This window comes from Pristis pectinata, chromosome 9 (assembly GCF_009764475.1).
Source record: "Pristis pectinata isolate sPriPec2 chromosome 9, sPriPec2.1.pri, whole genome shotgun sequence".
In the NCBI taxonomy this organism is placed as follows: domain Eukaryota; kingdom Metazoa; phylum Chordata; class Chondrichthyes; order Rhinopristiformes; family Pristidae; genus Pristis; species Pristis pectinata.
The window spans coordinates 95,842,025-95,866,441 of NC_067413.1; the positions used below are offsets into that span (position 1 = coordinate 95,842,025).

The 24,417-nt window shown below is 43.4% G+C and overlaps 1 protein-coding gene across 2 annotated transcripts in view; it reads right to left on the reverse strand.

Annotated features, from left to right (window-relative positions):
- amph (amphiphysin) overlaps positions 1–8,244 on the reverse strand; it is a 170,774-nt gene extending 162,530 nt beyond the window's left edge. For both annotated transcript variants that reach the window (XM_052023139.1, XM_052023138.1), the window contains exon 1: positions 8,095–8,244. In XM_052023139.1, the coding sequence (XP_051879099.1) occupies positions 8,095–8,166 (72 nt within the window). In that variant the 5' untranslated portion in view covers positions 8,167–8,244. The remainder of the gene's footprint in view (positions 1–8,094) is intronic.
- Between the last annotated feature and the right edge of the window lie 16,173 nt (positions 8,245–24,417).

A 24,417-nucleotide genomic window follows, 5' to 3' on the forward strand; every position in this document is an offset into this window, starting at 1 on the left:
TCTGCACCCTCTCTGAAGCTTCCACATCCTTCCTATATTGAGGCGACCTTCCTATTCCGCATCCTTCCTATTCTTTTTTATTCTCTAGTTTGTTATGCTTGGAGGTTCAGAAAAGGTTATTTTTTCAACAATTTTGCTTTGCTTTTGGATAAAACCTAAAGCCTAAACTGTTCATTGTATTAGATTGATTTATTATTATTGGTATTGGTTTATTATTGTCACTTGAACTGAGGTACAGTGAAAAACTTGTCTAGCATACCGATCGTACAGATTAATTCATTACACAGTGCCTTGAGGTAGTACATGGTAAGAACAATAGAATACAGAGTAAAGTGTCACAGCTACAGGGAAGTGCATTGCAGGTAGACAATAAGGTGCAAGGTCATAACAAGGTAGATTGTGAGGTCAAGAGTCCATCTCATCGTATAAGGGAACCCGTTCAATAGTCTTATCACAGTGGGGTAGAAGCTGTCCTTGAGCCTGGTGGTATGTGCCCTCAGGCTCCTGTATCTTCTGCCTGATGGGAGAGGAGAGAAGAGAGAATGACCCGGGCGGGTGGGGTCTTTGATTATGTTGGCTGCTTCACCAAGGCAGCGAGAGGTATAGACAGGGTCCATGGAGGGGAGGCTGGTTTCCATGATGCGCTGGGCTGTGTCCACAACTCTCTGCAGTTTCTTGCGGCCCAAGGCAGAGCAGTTGCCGTACCAAGCCATGATGCATCCAGATAGGATGTTTCCTATGGTGGCATGGTAGTGCAGCGGTTAGCGTAATGCTATTGCAGCACCAGCAACCCAGGTTCAATTCCAGCTGCTGTCTGTAATCAACAAGAGTGTGGTTTTAAGTTCGCCTTTGGTGTAAACTCATTGAAACCCCTCGGGAGGTATCGACATAGAGGAGAAAACAGAATAGAGTTTTAAGAAACTACACTGTTATAGGGGAGCAAAATTAACAAAACTATATTGTCCACTTAACCAGAGAGGTGTCAACGAATCGGTGCTGATCCAGAAGGGTCCAGTCAAGCAACTAGAAACCGATACTATGGTAACCTTGAGAAAACAGGCTAAACTTACATTTAATATGCTGCCTTACACCAGCAACTTCCTCTAACAGCTCTCCAGGGTCCAATAATTTAAACAGTTATTTGAAACTGATGACGTATACATTAGCCCCAGCTCAGAACAGCTGCTCTGTGGCAGTTTTGCTCTGATATCCTTTGGCTGTACACTGCATGGACTCATTAACAAGCTGGTTCTGCACACAACAGGCCAGGAATCTAACACAGCTGGTCTTCAATCAGTGCCATTTATTTATTTCATTCCCTTAATTTTTGCTTGTTCTTTGATGCTGAAACCCATTTTCATCTTTACTGGTGAAACTCCCATCTAGGTCACAGATGGCAGCATTTTAGCCAATAATACACAGCATTAATATAACCAATCACAGTAGAAAGCAATAACTCATAAGCATAGAACATAGAACACTGCAGCACAGTACAGGCCCTTCAGCCCACAATGTTATGCCAACATTTTATCCTGCTCTAAGATCTATCTAACCCTTCCCTCCAACATAGCCCCCTATTTTTCTATCATTCATGTGTCTATCTAACAGCCTCTTAAATGTCCCTAATGTATTCGCCCCCACAGCCTCTGCCGGCAGTGCGTTCCACACACTCACCACTCTTTGTGTAAAAAACTTACCCCTGACATCCCCCTTATACCTTCCTCCAATCACCTTAAAATTATGTCCCCTCATGTTAGCCATTGTCACCCTGGGAAAAAGTCTCTGACTGTCCACTTGATCTATGCCTCTTATCATCTTTTCTTTTTCAATCTTTTTATTAGTTTTCAAATTAATACAGATTAATATATAACATCAATGTTTGTACATGCAATACAAAGAGATCGGAAGAACAATCATGGCATGGATAATCATAAAAAACAATAAAGTATATAAAAAAGTCTGTAGATCCAACAATCTTTTAGTGAATGAATATAATATAAAAGAAATGAAAGAAAAAGATTTATTATAAAATATAAAAGAAAGAAAAAAATCCCCAAAACAATAAGAAGATTTATAAACAATCTATCAAACCAAACTAAGCTAAAGAAAAAAAAAATTCAAAAAAAAAACAAATAGAAAAAAAAACTGGACTAAAATTTCTCAGTAGAAACAGAGCAATATTATGTCATCAACTCCATTCCTCTAAGTTGAAAGGGGATCTATATCATGTGAAAATATTGAATAAATGGACTCCAAACTTCCTCAAATTTAAGCGAAGGATCAACAGTACCACTCCTCTTATCATGTTGTACACCTCTATCAAGTTACCTCTCATCCTCCTTCGCTCCAAAGAGAAAAGCCCTAGCTCGCTCAACCTATCCTCATGAGACATGCTCTCCAATCCAGGCAACGTCCTGGTAAATCTCCTCTGCATCAATGACATAAGTGATGAGATAATCTGTTGTAACGATTGTGATGATGGTTGTGAGACAAACATTGTAGGGTTATTTATTGCAGAATTTTCCTGTTCTACCAACAATACTGTTTTACATCCATCTGAAAGGACAGAGACCTAATCTAACATTGCATCTGTAAATACAATATCACTTTTATAAAAACCATTGTACAATCCCTTGACTCCTACCTCACCCAGGACTCAGGCAGCCTGGCCATAACTCAAGGACATGCTGAGTGCCAGATGCCAGCACATCTGTCACTCTGTCCCATGCCTGGACTTCATTGGGAGTCTAGTGATGGAGCCCTTCTGTATTTGGATTCCCCAACATTACCCCACAGAATCTGTCTCCCCCACCCTATGCAAGCCCAGAGTTGGATCAGTGACTACCAATGATTTGAATGATGATTCCTGTCCTGGTAGATTGGATGGGAAAGGTCAGTTAGTTTTGTTTTGTTTATTTTACTCTATGTTAATGTTTTAAATCAGTTCTTATCAGAGAGATTTACAAACTGTTACAAAGCCGTAATTTCCAGAAGGGGAAGTGACGCTTTATCTGCAGCCTTGCCTCCTCTGAAGGGCTCTCAGTGTGTATTGGGGGAGGTGAGACCTCAGCTTACTCATGTTTGAGCCACCACAACTCCCCATTGGAAACCTCATGGGTGCTGGCGTTTGGCTCATTTGGTTCTCTGCATCAAGCCTGGGCAAGTGTGGGTGAGTTGGAACTGCAAATGACCAGACATTGAGCCAAATCCAGCCCAATTTCAGTCTTATATTGTTTCAGGCAGAATTCATCAGCACATTGTCTTCCATTGTCAGGGGAGCAGAGTAGAGGCACCAAAGCAAGTATTTGCACTTCAGCGCGGCAAGGCAAACACTGCTCTTTGAACCTGAAATGAGACCTCAATGCAAAAGTAATCTTGCTCATTTCCCAGATCTGGTATCTTCCTCCTCTTTATATCATTAGCCACCTTTACCCTAAAGCATCTCGTCCCCAACTACTTTGTGTGGCAAAGCAGTCCACTCCAACAACTGTGTACATAAGGAGTATCTGGAAACACTTTCCTTGCTCAATCAGTGGGAATTTATAAGGATAAAATATTATCTGTTCACATTTCCCAAGCAATTGGTCAAAATGAGGAAGATGTAACATCTGTTTGGTATAAAGACAATTTTGTTGTACATAATTGCTGGTTGAAATGTCTGCATGAAAAGACAGGATTATCAAGCAGTTTTGATGAGAAAATAAAGATTCCAGGCAAGCAAACAAGGTGTGAAATATGGCAACTAACAGCATCAAGACTGTTTCCTCGACTCTGGCAGCCCAGTAGGAGATCCAAAACACACATAGCTTATAGAAAGGGTTGAATATTATCATTCAAATATGGCATGAGAAAAAAGTATTGCCATTTCAATACCTGTGCAAAATACCCTGTATTGGCAGAGAGAAAGATCAGAAAGGATATTACAAGTAGATTGATTTGAGAAAGGCATAACTCGTTCGAAGTAAAGGAGGTACAGGGCAGCAGGACTGTGGGAGTTGCTTTGGATTACTTTTATAAGGAAGCAGAACAAACATTTGGGTCCAGCTGGACACCCCTTATGTTGTAAAAACCAATGATTCCACATGAAAATGTATGAAAGAATAGTGAGCATTTATAATGTCCTAAAACATACCAGGATACTTGAAAAAAAAATTACAAGGCCAAATATGACAATGTTCCACACCAGGAGATATTAGGACAGGTTATAGAAATATTTTTAAGAGTGCCTTATAAGTGAAGAGTGGAACAGAGAGTGAATTCCAGAATTTATGGTCTGGACATTGCTGATAAGGTTGGAGCTGGGGTGAGGGGTGGCGGGGGGTGGTGATGGGGGCTGGGGGTGAAATCAGGGAAGCAGAGAAGGCTGGAATTGGAATACACAGTAATCTGAGAGTTGTAATGTATAGACCTTGGGGTGGGGTGTCCTTGGATGTGTCAACTCCTCATCTATCAGACAGAATAAAGAAAGGCTTTTAGTTCCCCAGGAAATAGCAAAATGCTTTGGAAATATTGAAATGTATTTAAAGAATTTTAATGCAGCGATTGTGACAGTCACTTTACACGTAGCAAGGCCCAACAAAAAGCAACATTATCGTAAGTAGAAAATCTGTATTTGTGATGTCAGTTAAAAACCAGACATAGTGGCTGTGGTGTCAAGTGGAAAATTACTGCCCTTCTTTGAAGGAGCTGGATTTTTTTTACATCCACTAGAAATGTTTTACATCCACCAGTGAAGACCTTGATTTAATGGCACCTCTGACTAATACAGCACAGCACTCCCTGGGCAACTCCAGAGTTTATTGGTATAGACAACTAAAGGTGTGGCTGAGAATTGGATTGGGGATGGGGTGAACGGAAGAAAATCCAGACTGTGTGTTCAAGTTTCGTTTCAACATGACTTCAACACATGACTTTTGATTCAGAGTTGAGAATATCACCACGGTACAATTGCCTGTCATTTAATCATTTGCTTTGCAACTGAATATGACTAAGCAAGGTTAGAAATAATTATGGAAAATAATAGTAAAAGGTCTATTTTTATGTTTTAGCCTTAAGATTTAATTGTCTTTAGTTGAGATCAGTTTGTATTCGAAGTGAATGCATGAATAATTCTGGAATGAATTATTGTGAATCAAGATTATAAAGCTTATGTGCCCAGTAAAAGGTCACATTATTCCAGCATAGATTTTATATTGTTGTCTTGTGTTTAAATGTGTCCCTCAATATTCTTGAGAGCGCAGTGAATGGTATTGTGATAGTTTCAGGGACACTGAGTTCAAACACTGTCCTAATTGCCCTCAGATGAAATAACTATGCACTGAACATTTTAAAATAAACCTCTGGGAAATATGTTGATTATAGTATCCAGTAAGAAACATGATTAATGAGCATATATAGAAGAAGTGGTAAAATATTCTTTGACGTAGACATTATTTTACAAGCAACTCTGACCAACTTTTCCTTTGTTACAAATTTGAATAGTTCTTCTGTTACCTGTCTATAGCCCATGATACCACATGGATTAGGAAATCACTCTCAAATGGGAACAGAAAATCAGTGATGTAATTAAGATCGATCAATTGGATATTATCAGCTAAAGCAATATTGAGAATGCATTATCTCTAAGTATTTGGTTGTGTCTGTGATAAGTCATGTTGTCCCAGAGAAAAAGGTCACTTGCATCCACACATTTTATGTTCTGAACATTGTTGTATGATGTATTCAGAATTGCAGTATTTGCACAATTAAAATCTGTAACCTCAAAGACGACAGTAAAGTCAATAAAACAGTCATCATTATACCTCACATCGGTCTCAGAAGATTAACGTTTCCACAACAGTTAAATCAGAATAAGCATGGTTACTCTCACAAGCATTTAGAATCACACCAACACACACACACACTCACACACAGATATAAAATCAATTATTTTTCGATATTTTGTGTTAAACCTACATTTAATGGTTCCAGTGGGCCACTTAAGAGTTTGACCTTTACAAGCAAGTTGATCTGCATATTCAGCATTAAGGTTAGAACAGCCTGGTGGCTCCATCTTACCTCCAAATGTACAATGCGATCTCCTTGATAACTCAGTCACAGGGCTGTGTTTGGTATGGCGCAGTATCCATCAATTTTTTAAAAAATGCTCAAGTTGTTTGAGCAAGATTTTCCCACCTTAGATGTTGCAATAAATAAATTTTAAACACGCAAATAATCTATTGAAGGTTATCTTTGAATTCCCTCCTGCCAACCGGTACAATTTACCCTTTAAAAGACGGAAAATGCACCATATATTTCTGATTTTGTTAACCTCATAATGTCACATTGCCAAATCAAGTTACATTTAATCCACTGAGTGAGATGTTCTTACGAGGTATTGAGAGAGAAACACTTTTTATTTGATGTCAGCAGTAATTAATAAGTCTCTGGATAAAAGAGATGACTTCATTCCTACATTACTGCTCTGTTCCAATCAATAACAACGAAAAAGGTCAAAGATTTGTTTCTGTCTAAGAATCAGTGCCAATTTAACCAGCCCACACCAGTAAAACCAAAGATCCCTCCGACTGCAACAAGCAAGCCCGCTGATATCGCCGCTGTTAATTTCAAATCAATTTCATCCGCCCGACACGAACAAAACGCCAATGAGATATCAAGTCCCCCTGTGCCGTGAAGCCGAGAGAGCATCATTCGGCCAGGGATTAGGGCGGTTGAGTGTGCGGAGATATTAAAGGAAAAGAAATCCTCTTATAAAAACGGCGTGGGGGCGGGGAGAGCACAGGGCAGTGAATCTTTCTGTCAGCTGCTCGTTGGGACAAGCAAGAAAGGCTTAACTCTGACCGCACACTGGTCGCTCCTGGCCCAGCGCTGACCGGCAGCTCGGTGCACGGTGCCGGGAGCAACTCCCGCTGCTCCCAGTTTAACGGGCTGTGATGAAAAAGAGCTAAATGTCCAAACGTGACCGACATCTGTCGGCGATCACTTGGATTTCCCCCGCTACACTCCTGAGGAAATGGTGCAGGGTAGCAGATGGCCGGTACCCCAGGGTCCGTGATTCATTGTGCTTGCCCGGGCTCTGCACGTTGCCCGTCAGCGTTTGACTTCTAAAGGTTACCCATGAGGTATTTCAATGTTAAGCCGGGCCGGGCCCCGTCGCTACAGCGGGGAAGCCCCATGGGGGAACCTGCTCCCGGGGTCTCCGCGACTCTGGAGGATTGGAGCCGGATCTACCCCGGGACTAACGCCGCCGACCCCCTCCCCTCTCTCTGTATATGGTCGGACCCCTGAAAGGGGAACAAGAGTTCGGATTCCACGTATTCCTGGCCGAGAGCCAGCCACAGACCCCGGCCCCTCCTGCTGTACAGCGGCCCGAGAGTGCGGCCAAACCGGGTCCCAGCCTGTGCGGCATCTCCTCGCAGCTCTACCCCCCTCTCCTTCTCCCACTACCGCCTTACCCTCACATCCTCCCCCCGCCCCTCCATCTGTCCAACATCCCCTCTTCCATTCAGCCTCCCCGACGAATTTCTCCCACCCCGGCTGTCTCCCTCTCTCCCCTCCCCGGTGCTCGTCTCATCCTCCCTATTTCTTCCCTCCCCTCCCCGGTATCTGTCCCTCTCTCTCTCCCCTCCCTCCCTCCCTCAACGGTACTCGTTCCCTCCCTCCTCTGCCTCTACCTCTTCCCTCGAGTCCTCCTTCCCTTCCCCTCCCCTCCTCCCAGTACCCCCTCCTACTCCCCCCACCCCCCCCTCTCCACTGCCCGGTACCCGTCCTCTCCTTCCCGGTACCCCGTCCTATCTCCACCCCCTCCTTCCTCCTCCCTCTCCACTCCCCGTCCCCCACCCCTCCCGGTACCGACCTATCTCTCCTTCCCCTCCCTCTCCACTCCCAGGTACCCATCCTCCCCCTCCGGGTACCCCGTCCCGTCTCCCTCTCCCCTCCGCAGGCCCTCTGCCGCCGGCCGCTGTCCCCGTGTCCCTTGGTGCTGAAACCTCTGCGCCCGGCAGCCGCGGGGACCGAACCCGAAAACAAACGCAGCCTCCCCCGAAATGGAGCGAGTAGGTGGTGGCAGGGAGGATGCTGCTGCCAACCCCTTACCTTTTCTTGGGCCCTGTTCAGCCGTTTCTGAACATTTTTCGCGAAGACTCCTGTTTTGATGTTGTCCGCCATGACTACTGTGTGCGTGTGCGCTCCACCTGGAGCGGGGCGGCCGCAGCAACAACTCTTAAAGCGACCTCCACCCACCCTGTACAGACACGCACCCGTGTGCAGACGTACACGAGTACTGCACGTTCACACATACAACTTTACCTAAACGTGTCGCACCTAAATCCCGTTGGTATTAGTTTCAGCTATTAACTTGATCAATGCAAGCATTGGACCGAGTCTAAATTTGAACATGTCCCACCAAATGTACGTAAACAAGCAGAAAACGCGCGAATCCCATCAACCGATATACATGAATATCCCCAAATATATACACGAGGCAAATTAGTTAAATTTTACCCACATCATGTATGTGTGTGTACATTTGTATGATTCATGTATGGGCTTAAATTATATGTACACATATGTATATGTATGTATGTGCACGTCTACAAAAACAAGCAGATATATCCACGTAAACAATTGACTTCATTCTGACTCATTTATTATGCGCACAAGCCATTCATATATTTTTAATATCGTTTCCTTTATTTCTCTGCGGGGTGTATCTATTTATAATTGCACACCGCTTGTATTTATAAAATTGATCTCAGACAGTGGGGGACCATGACTAATTGGCCACCGCATAAAATCTTTCCAGCGTCCAACCTGCGGCACAGTATTTAAGAAAAAAACGAGTATTTGGGGTTAATATTGCTTAGATTATTTGTGTGCTTACTTATTGCCAAATGGAAGCCAAAACATATTCAGGATCATTCGCAGAGATGCTTGCGTTCTCTCCAACATCATAATTCTATTTCCCAATACAAATGCACAAGGATAACATTAAATTAATCTCTTTCTAGTTGTAAAACCCTCTGACCTACGCCCTTGATTTTAAACCCACGCTTATATATCCCGCTTTTTGCTCAATAATTTAACCGTTCAGTTCAAACGAGAGTCTTTTGTAGGCAGCAGATCGTTCAATTTTCCTGTCTACTGATTGTGTTCACGTGGTTTAAACTGTAAACCTTAAATGCAGGAAAACACTTCCGAGGGAGCAGAGGTTTTCTTGAGAAATTCCAGTTGGACAATATGGTAAAATTCTCAGGAATTTGTCTCACAACATTCCCATTTTCATCATATTAACCTGTTAATTCTAACCTAGTTTTTCAAGGTCAAATATCAAGGTTATTGTTTATGCGGAATACCCCATTGACATCAAAATGAATAGGTTACTACAGTATCCTCCTTCCTGATAGAGTCAATATATTTATTACAGATCTAACCATGTCCCCAGCCATATTTCTCCTCAATCCCCCACTTAAGAAGTTTTACTGATCACTGTCATGCTCTGTTTTTCTGGGAACTTGATGAGCAAGAATTGGTGGTCATGTTTCCTACATTACTATTGTGACTATTCTTCATAAGTATTTCCTTGGCTGCAAATCACCTTAAGAGATCCTGAGGTTGCACGTGCTACGTAAATGCAGGCCTGCCTTTCTTTCAAAGCAAATTATGTTGACTTGTGTGCAGAAGTTAATCTATTCTTGCTCACTTATTGATGCAAAGTAAAGATAAAACACAATGCACATTAAAATACAAACTCAGAAATTTAATTATGGAAATATTGCATACGAAAATAGGCTAAGATGTCTTTATTAGTCAAATGTACATCAAAACACACAGTGAAATGCATCTTTTGCATAGAGTGTTCTGGGGGCAGCCCGCAAGTGTCGCCACGCTTCTGGCGCCAACATAGCATGCCCACAACTTCCTAACCTGTATGTCTTTGGAATGTGGGAGGAAACCAGAGCACCCGGAGGAAACCCACGCAGTCACAGGCAGAACATACAAACTCCTTACAGACGGTGGCCAGAATTGAACCCAGATTACTGGCACTGTAATATCGTTATGCTAACCGCTACACTGCTGTTCTGCCCTGCTGAGCATCCTTGGCCCTCCTAAGAAGTTCTAACCCAAGAGCTGCAGCATAAACAATTGAAGGACATTGACTTTCAGAGGAGGAGTTTGTAGAAAGTCTTCGAGGATGACCATGAAGAAAACTCAAAGTAGAAACCTTGGTGACAAGAAACACCTTGTAAACAGGAGTGGATACAGTCTGTGTTGATTGTTGGCTGATGGATCAGGAAAGGATATTTACTACGCTCTTACCAAATCAAGACCAATCAATGATTTTTCAACTGCTCTGAATACTGCTTCTCAGCTCTTTGTCAGGAGATGTTGCCAGCAGTGAGTCACCACAGGTTTAGGAACTGTCAAATCTGTCAGGGATTTTAATGTTTCTGAATGGTTCTGACTTTCAGCAACATACAAAAAAATGTACAAACCCTTAAAAATAACTGAATTGTTTAAAAATTTAAAGAATTTAAATGAAAAATTAAAATACTTAAACATTTTACAATCAGTAACATTAACAAAATAAACTAAGAAATTTAACTAATACCCTTATCCCTCACAGTCCTTCTTTTCTGTTGAAATGAATAGACTTGCAACTCCTGTTACAGGCCTAATCTGGTGCGGTGCCACTGTGCAGATTCTCCAGTGCGAGAGGTGGGTAGCTGTAGTACAAGCTTGCTCTGTCACCGACCTCCATGGGGAGTCCTCCATGGAAGCAAAGTCAGGGAAGCATCAGGGAAGAGCAGACAGCAAGTTCAAGACAGCCACGATTGCACTGGGATCTTGAATCTGGTGGCAGACACGGTAGTGTAGCGATTAGTGTAACGCTATTACAGTGCCAGCGACCCGGGTTCAATTCCGGCCACTGTCTGTAAGGAGTTTGTATGTTCTCCCCGTGTCTGCTTGGGTTTCCTCCGGTTTCCTCCCACATTCCAAAGACGTACGGGTTAGGAAGTTGTGGGCGTGCTATGTTGGCGCCGGAAACATGGTGACACTTGCGGGCTGCCCCCAGAACACTCTACGCAAAAGATGCATTTCACTGTGTGTTTCGATGTACATGTGACTAATAAAGACATCTTATCTTATGCAGAGCAATGCACATTCCTAGCAGATTCTGGCCCATTGATTGAAGCTCTGTGCCATTCATTATACACACAGGCTACTGTGTGTTTAGAAACCAGTAGGTGTCCCTTTCTTGACAACAATTCACTCTTTGGTGTCATCTGCACAACAGACTTATTTGCAAGTGATTCACAACAATCCCAACATTCACATTTATTTGGGCTGTGGGAATATTAACAAGTAAATTGCTCCTACCCTCCCACTCACATGCCTCCTTCCTGTTCCAGGTGGCCACAACCCCCCAGTTCCCTGCCCCTCCCCAGGTGTTGCCAGACACTACAAAATTCCCAAAACTCATGTGGCTTGCTCCAAAATCAAACTGAAACTGGACATTAAATTCAGTGCCTGAAATGTTGCACAATGTTTAAAATCTCTTATTACCATCACGGTACTGGTTCGTAGGTTTTGGATCTGAAATTGATTTCTTTTTGGCAAAATGTTTGCTGCTTTTGAACAAGGGTACAAAGCTGATTAACAAGAACAATTGAAATAAGTGAATGAATTGAAAGCCCTCGGCTTTATGTTCAATGTCACAAATCTGTGGCCTATAATTGAGATTCACCACAGTGACAGCACAGTCAGAAATTAAATGTCACAGTAGCATTAAACATCTTCACCGATAGCAGTAATATTTTGATCAGTAGTGACTCAGACATTGATGGAAGTCTTCCATGTAGTCTGCGGTGTTTGATTGGGGGAGACCTACCATTAATTTGCTGTCAACACAAAACATGTAACAGTACTTGGCTTGCTTTTTTTTTACTCTGCTTTCACATGTCTCCACAGCCATCTAACTAAAATAGTTAGCACAGCAGAAAAGACTGCGAGTCCAGGGCAATGCCGCAGTTGTGCCTCAGCAGAGTTTCCTTCACTGATGAGTCTCTGTTCACAAAGTTGTGGGTTTGACAAGGGCGGGGGAAAGCTCCGCGTTGATGTGTGAATGCCGACATCACTGAGGGCTTGCGATTGAAATAAAGTTCATGGAAACAGGTTTCCGTCCACCTACAGACTACCACCACCATTTGACAATTGATAAAAAAGTAATGTTAAATACTAACAGTTATAAACTCACCACAGAGAGATTATATAAGTACCTTCCTTAAAACTTAACCACACTACCAACCAATGAATAGTCCCTCCCCGTCTGAAGTCACACCTAACATTACTTTGGCTCTCTTTGTCCTCACCACAGCTAAAGGTCTCAGAACTACATCTCACCTATTGTTACCCCAAAGGTGGTTACGAGGACCACGGTATTTATTGGTTGCAGGATTAGAGGGGGCCCAATGTCATTAAGAACATGAGAGGGCTTGGTGGAGCAAATACTATGGAGGAGCGATGCCCCGTTTCCTCAGAGAGACACAGGGCCGACCACACACATGTTGAGAAGACTGAGGAAGCAGATCACTACAGAGGTTAATGACATGATTCAGCTGGAAGAAGTACAATAATCTAACATGAGATTATCAGCTTCGGTGAATGCATCTATAAATGTTAAATACCACTAACTGTACTCAGAGCCACAGTCACACTACCAACCAGCTAACAGTCCCTCTCATCATAAAGTTACATCTAACATTACTTTGGTTCACTTCACTCTCACACTCTTACCACAGATACAGATCTCAAAACAACATCTCACTTATTCAGTCAGCTATTCAACCAAGAAAGCCACTTCCCCCAAACTGACTGCACAATGGGCTTTGATGCACTTCCCTCCTGTTAGCACAACCAGACGAAGATGGAACAAATTGCACAGGAGAGGCACAGATCCTGTTTTATCATGGAGGAGACAGCACTGACCAGCACAAGAGGGACATTCTTCTGGCTACAGCTGCCCAAGGGGTGACACCACTGAAGGTCACAATTTCTTCAGACTGGTTTCTTCCACTTCCTTACATCCCATTTCCTCTGATTTCCAGTTTACTTCAGACTTAAGCTGCAGATAGTATAACCATGCATGGCGTAATCGTTGTGCCTTTATTTGGAAACCTAAGGCCTCACCCTGTCCAGGGAGTGGTGGTGAGTCGAAAAACATTGAAGAGGAGTGGGTACTTTGAATTTCATGCTCACGGTACCAGCTAAAGGACTGGCATTGTGCATAACTTCATGGTGAACACAGGCAGAACTTCCACATAGAGGAACATTGGGCAAAGGTGTACTTTAGCCAAGGCATGGACGGGAACCAGGCCAGAGAATGGAATCACACCTAAATTTTGCTGCAGTGGAACTTGGTAAAGGACTTGATGGACAAGACTGCGAAAATGGTCGTTGGGTGTATGCATTAGAGTGTTTAGAGCAATTGGGAACTCCGGCAGAAAATTTATGTCCAATCTTAAGTGCAGGGGACCCCAGTTTTGAGCTGATCTTGGAGAAAGTACTTCCCAACATTGAAGTGGACGGCAATCCCTTTGTAGAGGCAACTTTGGGACATTATCTGATGGCTAATGTCTCCACTTTCAAGGTATAACAGAACACCAGTGCTTCTACTTCCTCAGGAGGCTAAAGAAATTCAGTATTTCCCCTTTGACACTCACCAACTTTTATCGATGCACCATAGAAAGCAACCTATCTGGATGCATCACAGCTTGGTACAGCAACTGCTCTGCACAGGACTGCAAGAAACTGAAGAGAGTTGTGGACACAGCCCAGCGCATCATGGAAACCAGCCTCCCCTCCATGGATTCTGTCTTTACATTTCACTGCTTTGGTGTAGCGGCCAGCATAATCAAAGACCCCACCCACCTGGGTCATTCTGTCTTCTCTCCTCTCCCATCAGGCAGAAGATACAGGAGGGCACATACCACTAGGCTCAAGGACAGCTTCTTTCCCACTGCGATAAGACTATTGAACGGTTCCCTTATACGATGAGATGGACTCTTGACCTCACAATCTAACTTGTTATGACTTTGCACCTTATTGTCTACCTGCAATGCACTTTCTCTGTAGCTGTGACACTTTACTCTGTATTCTGTTATTGTTTTTACCCTGTACTACATCAGTGCACTCTGTACTAACTCAATGTAACTGCACTATGTAATAAATTGACCTGTACGATCGGTATGCAAGACAAGTTTTTCACTGTACCTCGGTACAAGTGACAATAATAAACCAATACCAATACCCGTTCAGCCTTTGTCAGAAGGACTTGTCCACGGCTGTCTGGGCAGTGGAATCGCACACTGACACGTGCGGTGTCAGACCTCTGGTGCATCATGGCTCTCGGTCGATGTTTATTGTATATATGTGCATGAAATTATAGTCATTTAAAAAGACATCTGCAGAGAAATGCTAAAAATACACTATTTACTTAAAGCTGAAATATTTTCGAGGTGGGTGAACAGAAGTCACATAAAATTATATTGCAGGGGATAGCACAGTGATGCAGCTGGTAGTGCCGCTGCATCACAGCTCCAGTGACCCAGGTTCAATCCTGACCTCCGGTGCTGTCCTGGATTTTCCCTGTCACCATGTAGGTTTCCCCAGCTGCTCCGGCTTCCTCGCATATGTCAAAGGCGTGTGGGTTGGTAGGCGAATCAACTTCTCTAAGTTGCCTCTGGTGTGGGTGATTGATAATATTGATGGGGACGTTCTGTCATTGCATTTAATAAACCAATTCCACTGTCAGAGAATAGGTAATAAAGAAACTTAGTGGGGGAATGGGATTGCTCAATGAACCAACAAAGATTCAGAAGGCTGAATATGCTCTTTCCCTGTTGTAAGGAAATATGGAAATTCCAAAAAAAAAGACGTACGGGTTAGGAAGTTGTGAGCATGCTATGTTGGCGCCGGAAGCGTGGCGACACTTGCGGGCTGCTCCCAGAACACTCTACGCAAAAGATGAATTTCACTGTGTGTTTCGATGTACATGTGACTAATAAAGAAATCTTAAAATATGGAACAGCAAGACAGTGTTTCAGATTGGAGTTACAGATACAGCATTTGACAGATTTCGGCCATGACCTTCTATTAAAGTGCAGACACTTATAATATTTGCCATCTCTGAGATTGGTAAATTGGTAAATTAGTTTATTATTGTCACATGTACTGTACAGTGAGAAACTTGTCTTGCATACCATTCATGCAGATCAATTCATTGCACAGTGCATTGAGTTAGTACAAGGTAAAACAATAACGGAATGCAGAATAAAGTGTAACAGGTACAGAGAAAGTGCAGTGCAAGTAGACAATAAGGTGCAAGGTCACATTGAGATAGATTGTGAAGTCAAGAGTCCGTCTTATCGTATTAGGGAACTGTTCAATAATCTTATAACAGCGGGATAGAGCTGTCCTTGAGCTTGGTGGTACGTGCTTTTAGGTTTTTGTATTTTCTGCCCAGTGGGAGAGGGGAGAGAAATACAGGTCGTATCATTGGCTGCGCAACACTCCAAGAAGATATAGCCTCTGATACAAGATCATGTCCTGCTCCTCTTCCTCCTCTCCTTCCCTTTTCCAGCAGCTTGTTCTACTTGGAGTGAAATCTGCTCATGTTCCCAGCTAATCTCAGTACCAACAGGAAAGCTGCCCAACCCTGGAAGCAGATGATTTGTATATAAGCCTTTATATTAGCAATAAAAAAAGTAAATCAGCATCAGTCAGAGCACATTCTGCAAGCTGTGAAACTAGAGGATGGAAAATGGGCTGTAAAATGGCAGATAGAATTTAGTGCTGACAAGTGTGAGGTGATGCACTTTGGGAGGACAAACCAGTGTAATACTTGCACAGTGAATGGTAGGGCACTGAGGTGTGCGGTAGAACAAAGGGACCTGGGAACACAGATCCATAGTTCCTTGAAAGTGGCGTCACAGGTAGATAGGGTCACAAAGAGAGCCTTTGGCATTTGGCCTTCATAAGTCAGGGCATTGAGTACAGGAGTTGGGATGTTATGTTGAAGTTGTACAAGATGTTGGTGAGGCCAAATTTAGAGTATTGTGTGCAGTTCTGGTCACCTACCTACAGGAAAGATATCAATAAGCTTGAAAGAGTGCAGAGAAAATTTACAAGGGTGTTGCTGGGACTTGAGGACCTGAGTTATAGGGAAAGGTTGAATAGGTTAGGACTTTATTCCCTGGAGCCCAGGAGAATGAGGGGAGATCTTAGAGAGGTTTCAGTGCTGTCGTGCTCTATGGTTCTATGACTCTAAAAGCATCCAAAACAGATAGAATTTCAGCAGCAAGTACAGAAAAAAATAATTTAACCATCAATTTGTAACCAGTTGATGACTCCTTTAAATAACACTGGTGGGGAAGTTCTTCATGCCATTAAGCACATGGTCAACCAATCAAAGTTGAGACTGGAGGTATCAGAAACAGGCCCATTGGCCCATCATGTCTATGCCAACCATCATGCCTCTCCCCTTTGCCTGCATGTCCCTCTATGCCCTGTTTATTCACCTACTTGTCCAGATGCCTCTTGATATGTTCCACCATTTAAAAATGGATCTGCTCTCCCTTCCTCCCCCGCACCTGCCCATCACTATCTCTTACCTGCATCTACCTATCACCACCTTGTGTCCACTCTGCCTCCCCTCTTTTGTCCACCTATCACTGCTCTGCTATTCTCTCTTATATATCGGGCTTCCCCTTTCCCTATCTTCAGTCCTGAAGAAGGGTCCTGACCCGAAATGTTGACCGCCTGCTTTTCTCCACAGATGCTGCCTGGTCTGCTGAGTTCCTCCAGCATCATCGTGTTTTTCATCGAGATTCCAGCATCTGCGGTCCTTTGTTTCTCTAACTTCCATCAGATTGATTTGCATTTTTGTTGCCATCAACCTGTGCTCAAAAGTTAATGACATGAAAGTGAATTCACAAATTCATCAAATTATCATTGCTTGAAACAATTATATATTTTTAAGATAAGATAAGATTTCTTTATTAGTCACATGTACATCAAAACACAGTGAAATGCATCTTTTTTGCGTAGAGTGTTCTGGGGGCAGCCCGCAAGTGTCGCCACACTTCCAGCGCCAACATAGCATGCCACAACTTCTTAACCCGTACGTCTTTGGAATGTGGGAGAAACTGGACCACCCAGAGGAAACCCACACAGCCACGGGGATAACGTACAAACTCCTTACAGACAGCAGCCGGAATTGAACCCGGGTTGCTGGCGCTGTAATAACATTACGCTAACCACTACACTACCATGCCTGCCCCTAAATATTCACCTAAAAGCCAAAACAAAATGTATTCTCCTTTTCTACAACTGTTATTAACACTATAACTACTCTTTTGGCAGCTACCTTGGTTCTGAATTTATTGCACGCACGAGGTGTTAACATGAGCCATTGGGTAGCCAGGAATAAGACAGGAGCCTGTGAGATGAGAAAAAGAAGTAGCTATTGTTTGTGAGGGACCAGTTTCTGGTGGGTTGGTAGTTGCAAGACCAAGTGATGTTGGCTGCCTTGTTTCCCTGTAACAGTACCTATCACTCAGAAACTCTTTCACTGGTTGGAAGCCGCTCTGAGGTTATGATAAGCATGTCTCACTTGCATTTGCTTTTTGATACCACTGTAACATAGGGACAGGTGTGGACTATTCAACCCCTTGAGCCAATTCTGCCTTTCATGTCTGGTCCCATATCTGAAGATCTATGGAGTTCATCTACACTTCCCGCTGCCTCAGGAATCCAGCCAACATAATCAAGGACCCCCTCCCACCTCGGACATCCTCTTTTCTTGCCTCTCCCATCGGGCAGAAAATGCAAATGGTTGAGACCACGTACTATCAGGCTCAAGGACAGCTTCAATCCCACTGCTATCAGACTCTTGAATGGACACCTCTAATACACTAAAAGATGAAACCTTGATCTCATAATCTACCTTGTTGTGGCCCTTGCACCTTATTGTCTACCTGCACTGCACTTTCTCTGTAACTGTAACATTGTAACTGCATTCTGTTTTTCTTTTGGACTACCTCGATATACTTATTTACGGAATGATCTGTCTGGATGACACGCAAACTAGAGCTTTTCACTGTGTCTCGGTACGTGTGACAATAAATAACTAATTCCAATTCCATTTCCAAGACCCCTCTCTGAAAGAGGCCTTTAACAACTCTGGTCACGCTCATAAGCAACATAGGTCATGCTAGCTGTGGTGAATGGCAGATCTTTCACTTCTGAGTCAAAAGCTTAAGTCACACTCTAGAGGAAGAACAAAAATCAACACTATATTCTGCATTCTGTTATTGTTTTTCCTTATGTACTACCTTGATGTACCTACGTACGGAATAATCTGCATGCAATGCAAAACAAAGCTTTTCACTGTATCTCAGTACATGTGACAATAATGAACTAATTACCAATTACCAATCACTACTGGCACTACATCAATGGCGAGCAGTAGAAGTATTCCTAGTGACCTGATCAATGTTGAGTTCTTAACTAAAACAGATTAACTCATCATTTTCATTTTGGTCTCTATGGGATCTTGCTATGTGCAGTCTAGCTGCCTTGTTTCCATGTAACAAGAAGTCAAAACTTATTTCATAGGTTGTGAAGTACTCTGAGGTTATGATAAGTACATCTTGCTTGTACTAAAAGAGAATCTCTGTGGAACATAGGGTCAGGTGTAGGCATTCAGCCAGTTGAGTTATTCTCTCTTTTATGACTGGAACTTATGCTGACTCCAATCACCCAACTGTCCTGGCTCCAATCCCTTAAGGCCAATAACTAGAATAAAAATTAATTGAGCTAATACTTACTGCTCTTTGTGGGATTATGGGTTTCTACATTCTTAGTGGTCTTCACATAAAGAACAGTTTCCCAATTTCTCACCTCAATGACCTGGCTCTGATTTTTTTGTCCCTGTATTTTAGGTTCCCCATTAGCAGACAAAAGATCGTTCCATAAACTGGTTTCATAAAAGCACATGTTACTTCTTCAAAGAACTCCAATAAGTTGCTCAAACATGATTTCCCTTTTAGAAAACCACATTGACTTTGCCTGATTGCCCTGAACTTTTCTAACACCTTTAATAATAGCCTATCATATTTTCCCTGTGGAGATGTGAAGCTCACTGACCTGTAGTTTCCTGCCTTCTGTCTCTTTCCCCTTTTGAAGCAAGGAGTTACATTTGCGGCTTTCTAATCTAATGGAACCTTCCTTGGATCTGGGGAATTTTGGAAATGGAAATCAGTGCATCATTTGTCTCATTGGCCACTTCATTTAAGACCCAGGATGAAGTCCATCAGGACACGGAGACGAGTCAGCCTGCAGCTCCACCAATTTGGCTGCTCTGCTGACTGTAACTTTCCTGAGTTCCTCCCTCCCTCCTAATTCCCAAGTTATAGCCATTGCTGGGGTGTCACTTATGTCTTCCATAGTGAGGATTAAAGCAAAGTTTAATTCATGTGCTGTCACCTATTTTTCAATTAGTAATTCCTCTGACTAATTTTTTGTAGGACCAGTGTTTACTTTTTTAACTTTTCTTTTTTAAATTTCTGTCTGGCTTTACCTCATACTCAGATTTATTAATCTTTCAGTTATTTGTTGTTTTGTTTTATATTCTGTTCAGTCTGCTGACCTCCACCCATCTCTGTGCAATTCTGTGCTCTTCCTTGAAGTTTGCTACAATCTTTAACTTCTCTAGTTTACCACAGATGCTGGGTCCTCTCTGTGGAATTTTTCTTTCTCATTGGAATGTATCTGTTCTGTTTATTCTAAAGCATCCCATAAAAAAGTAGCCCCTGCACTTCGATTGACTGATCTCTTAACTTAATTTGCCAGTTCATTTTAGTTCACATAGATGCTTATAATTGTCCTGGACTCATTCTTCTTTCCCTGAAACTGAATGTAAAATTCATTTTATAAATGCTGCCACCTAAGGTTGCCTTCACAATGAATTCATTAATTCATCCTCTCTCATTGCATTGTAGAATAGCCTGCTCTCTCATAGGCTCCAGAATGTGCTGTTCTAAGTCACAATGTATCCCTAAAACACTTGGGAACTCTTTGCCCATCAGATTTTCCCAGTTTATATGTGAAGTACCCCATGATCATTGCCGTACCAATATTTCTTCTTTATACTCTGGTAAATTGGTTCATTATTGTCACTCGTACAGTGAAAAACTTGTCTTGCATCCCGTTCATACAGATCAATTCATTACACAGTGCATTGAGGGAGTACAGGGTAAAACAATAACAGAATGCAGAATGGTGTTACAGTTACAGAGAATGGAGACACAAGAAATTCTGCAGATGCTGGAATCTGGAGTAATACAGATATACCGGGCAGGCACGGTAGTGTAGCGGTTAGCATAACGCTATTATAGCGCCAGCGACCCGGGTTGAATTCCGGCCACTGTCTGTAAGGAGTTTGTACGTTCTCCCCATGTCTGCATGGGTTTCCTCCTGGTGCTCCGGTTTCCTCCCACATTCCAAAGACGTACGGATTAGGAAGTTGTGGGCGTGTTATGTTGGCACCAGAAGTGTGGCGACACCTGTGGGCTGCCCCCAGAACACTCTACGCAAAGATGCATTTCACTGTGTGTTTCGATGTACATGTGACTAATAAAGAAACCTTATCTTACACAAAAAGTGCTGGAGGAACTCAGCAGGTCGGGCAGCATCCATGGAGGGAAATAAACAGTCGACGTTTCGGGCCGAGACCCTTCATCAGGACTGGAAAGGAAGAGGGCAGAAGCCAGAATAAGAAGGTGGGGGGAGGGGAAGGAGCACACGCAGGCAGGGGACAGGTGAGTCCAGGTAATAGGTGAGTTCAGGTGAGGGGGGGGGAAGATGTAATAAGCTGAGAGGTGATGGGTAGAAGAGGCAAAGGGCTGAAGAAGAAGGAATCCGGTCGGAGAGGGCAGTGGACAATGGAATAAAGGATGGGGGAGGGGAGGAGAGGGGATGGGCAGGTCATCAAGGTGGGGGAAGGGAGCCACAGGAATAAGTGAAGACAAAGGAGTTGGGGGGGGGGAAGAAAAAGAAGCGGTGGTAAAAATCATGAATGAACAATGTAGAGTTCATAACCTGGTCTCCAATGAATCAAAATCTTTAAGGATGCTATCCCCTTTTCCCAATTTCTCTGCCTCTGCTGCAGCAGCTCCCATAATGAGGCTTTCCACTCCAGGGCATCCGAGATGTCCAACTTCTTTTCTAACCGGGGCTTCACCCCCGACTGTGGTCGAGAGAGCTCACACCCGTATCTCTGCCATTTCCCACACCTCCGCTCTCACCCCCACCCCTCCCAGACCCAACAGGGATAGGGTCCCCCTTGTCCTCACATTTCATCCCACCAGCCTACGTGTCCAACACATCACTCTCCGCCACTCCTGCCATCTCCAACAGGACCCCACCACCGAGCATATCTTCCCCTCCCCATCCCTTTCTGCCTTTCGCAGGGATTGCTCTCTCCACAAATCCTTAGTTCACTCCTCCCCCACCCCCCCACCCATCCCACTCCCACCCCAGGGACTTTCCACTGACCACACCATAGGTGCAACACCTGCCCCTACACCACCTCCATCACCTCCATCCAGGGACCCAAACAGTCCTTTCAGGTGAGACAGAGATTCACCTGCACCTCCCTTAATATCACCTACTGCATTCGGTGCTCCAAGTGTGGCCTCCTCTACATTGATGAGACCAAACGCAGACTAGTTGACTGTTTCACAGAGCACCTGCGCTCCGTCCGTAACCGTGATCTGCATCTCGCCGTTGCCGGTCACTTCAACTCCCCCTCCCACACCATCACTGATATGTCAGTCCTCGGCCTCCTCCGCTGCCAGGAGAATTCCAAGTGCAAACTGGACGAACAGCACCTCATTTTCCGTCTTGGAACCTTGCAGCCTAACAGCATGAACATTGAATTCTCCCATTTTAGGTAATCCCCACCCCCCATCCCCACCCCCCTTCCCCACACCCCCCCACTCCCCCACCCCCCCCCACCCCCCAACCAGGCTTCTTCTCTTCTTCCTTTTCCTAGCCTCTTTTTTTCTACCTTTTTTTCCTCTCTCTTCTTACATTTGACCCATCCTCCAGTGGATCTGCTCTCCCCTCCTCCCCCACACCTGCCTATCACTATCTCTTACCTGCATCTACCTATCACCACCCTGTGCCCACCCCGCCTCCCCTCTTTTGTCCACCTATCACTGCTGTGCTTTTCCCTCCTATATATTGGGCTTCCCCTTTTCCTATCTGAAGAAGGGTCCCTGACCCGAAACGTTGACCGCCTGCTTTTCTCCACGGATGCTGCCTGGCCTGCTGAGTTCCTCCAGCATCATTGTGTTTTTCATCTAGATTCCAGTATCTGCAGTCCTTTGTTTCTCCTTAAGAAACCAAATGTGAACTTAAGCCCTTAATTTAGGAAACACAGATGCTTCAAGAAATTGCCCTAAAACTGAGATACTCAAATTAAGTTGGAAATACTTTTAATGTTATTAACAATTTGCATGAAAGTACAAAAAAGAATTACATGGTGTCTGAATCATTCTGCTCAATTCCATTAAAGGTTTAAGAATTCAAAAGGTACAGTTGCACAAGGTCAAGTCGTCCTTTCTCTGAGTAGGTATCAGAAAATTGCTTACATAGTGATAAGTGAGCTTGTTATGAATAGCTAAAACAACCATGTAGAAGATGAAGTTCTTTTTCCTCAAAAAGAACATTTAATTGACTGTTACAAATAATTATGGGAGAATAAATGGCCAAATTCTTTTCAAAGCCTATTACCTAATTGATCAAAACCTTGAGATAACTTTGGGAAACACCAACATTTGCTGATATTAACACCTTCACCTACTTATTTTAATTTTACATCAACCATAAAGTGACAGGATGGTCACATTGACTATAATTTTACAGTGAACATATTAATAAAGTGATGGTTTGCTGACTTATTTCCACCTGTGGGTCTGGAACACTGGGACCACATGGCCAGCATTGAACCTCTTGATATCTGCAGAGAAGACATGCTCCTTAAAGAGCACTGCTGTCTGGCAGCCAGCGAAGCCCTCCCACTGATATAGGGCCATAAAGCCCACTCTCCTCCCCCAATGCACCCATATAAAATCCCCCTACTGGAACGCAAGGAACACCTGGGCAAACTCAGGCACTCAAGGAGAGGCCAAGGAAGATGAAGCTACCTACTCCACGAGTGGAAAATGAGGAACAGTCCAAGTTATGTGCGACCACCCAAGTCACATCAGTGCCCACATATTGGACTCCAGCCCTTTGATTGCAACCTATGAATGATAGAAAGACACATGAATGATAGAAAAATAGGGGGCTATGTGGGAGGGAAGGGTCAGATAGATCTTAGAGCAGGATAAAATGTCGGCACAACATTGTGGGTTGAAGGGTCTGTACTGTGTTGTAGTGTTCTAGCCAGCGATTGGGGTTCGATTCCCGTCGCTGTCTGTAAGGAGTTTGTACATTCTCCCATGTCTGCGTGGGTTTCCTCCGGGTGCTCCGGTTTCCTCCCACATTGCAAAAAGACGTACGGGTAGGTTAATTTGGGTTTAAAATGGGCGGCGCGGACTTGTTGGGCCGGAAGGGCCTGTTTTACCACGCTGTAAATAAAACTTTAAAAATTAAAAATTTAAAAATTTAAAATTTATTCATTCACACTGCCTCACCAGAGGTTACGGAATGGATTGCTAACTTTGGCATTGAACTAAGACTGCTACCCTGGTTAGATTAGATTACTAGGATTTGACTCTTGACTCTTGACCTCACAATCTATCTTGTTTGACCTTGCGCCTTAGTGTCTACCTGCAATGCACTTCCCTTTAGCTGTGACACATTACTCTGTATTCTGTTATTGTTTTTACCCTGTACTAACTCAATGTATCTGCACTGTGTAATGAATTGATCTGTACGATCGGTACGCAAGACAAGTTTTTCACGGTAGCTCGGTACAAGTGACAATAATAAACTAATTCCAATACATTTGGCTTGTGAAAATCAAAGAAAAACTGCAGATGCTGAAAATCTAAAACAGAAACGGAAAATGTTGGAAATACTGAGCAGGTCAGGCCGCATATGTGCAAAGAGAAGCAGAGCTAGCATTTCAGATCTGAGATCCTTGGGGAGTGCAATCATTGCAGCTGTCAGAGTTCTTTAGTTTTGATGACTCAGCACATCAGAAGCACGTGCAATTGCTTTTGAACCTGGAACCAGACCACAAATTCTGCAACAGAATCATTTTGAGTTTCACAAGCTGTGTGATCACTTCTCAGTCACAAGACTTCTCCAATCATTTAAACACTGAACCCAGTTACAAAATGATAG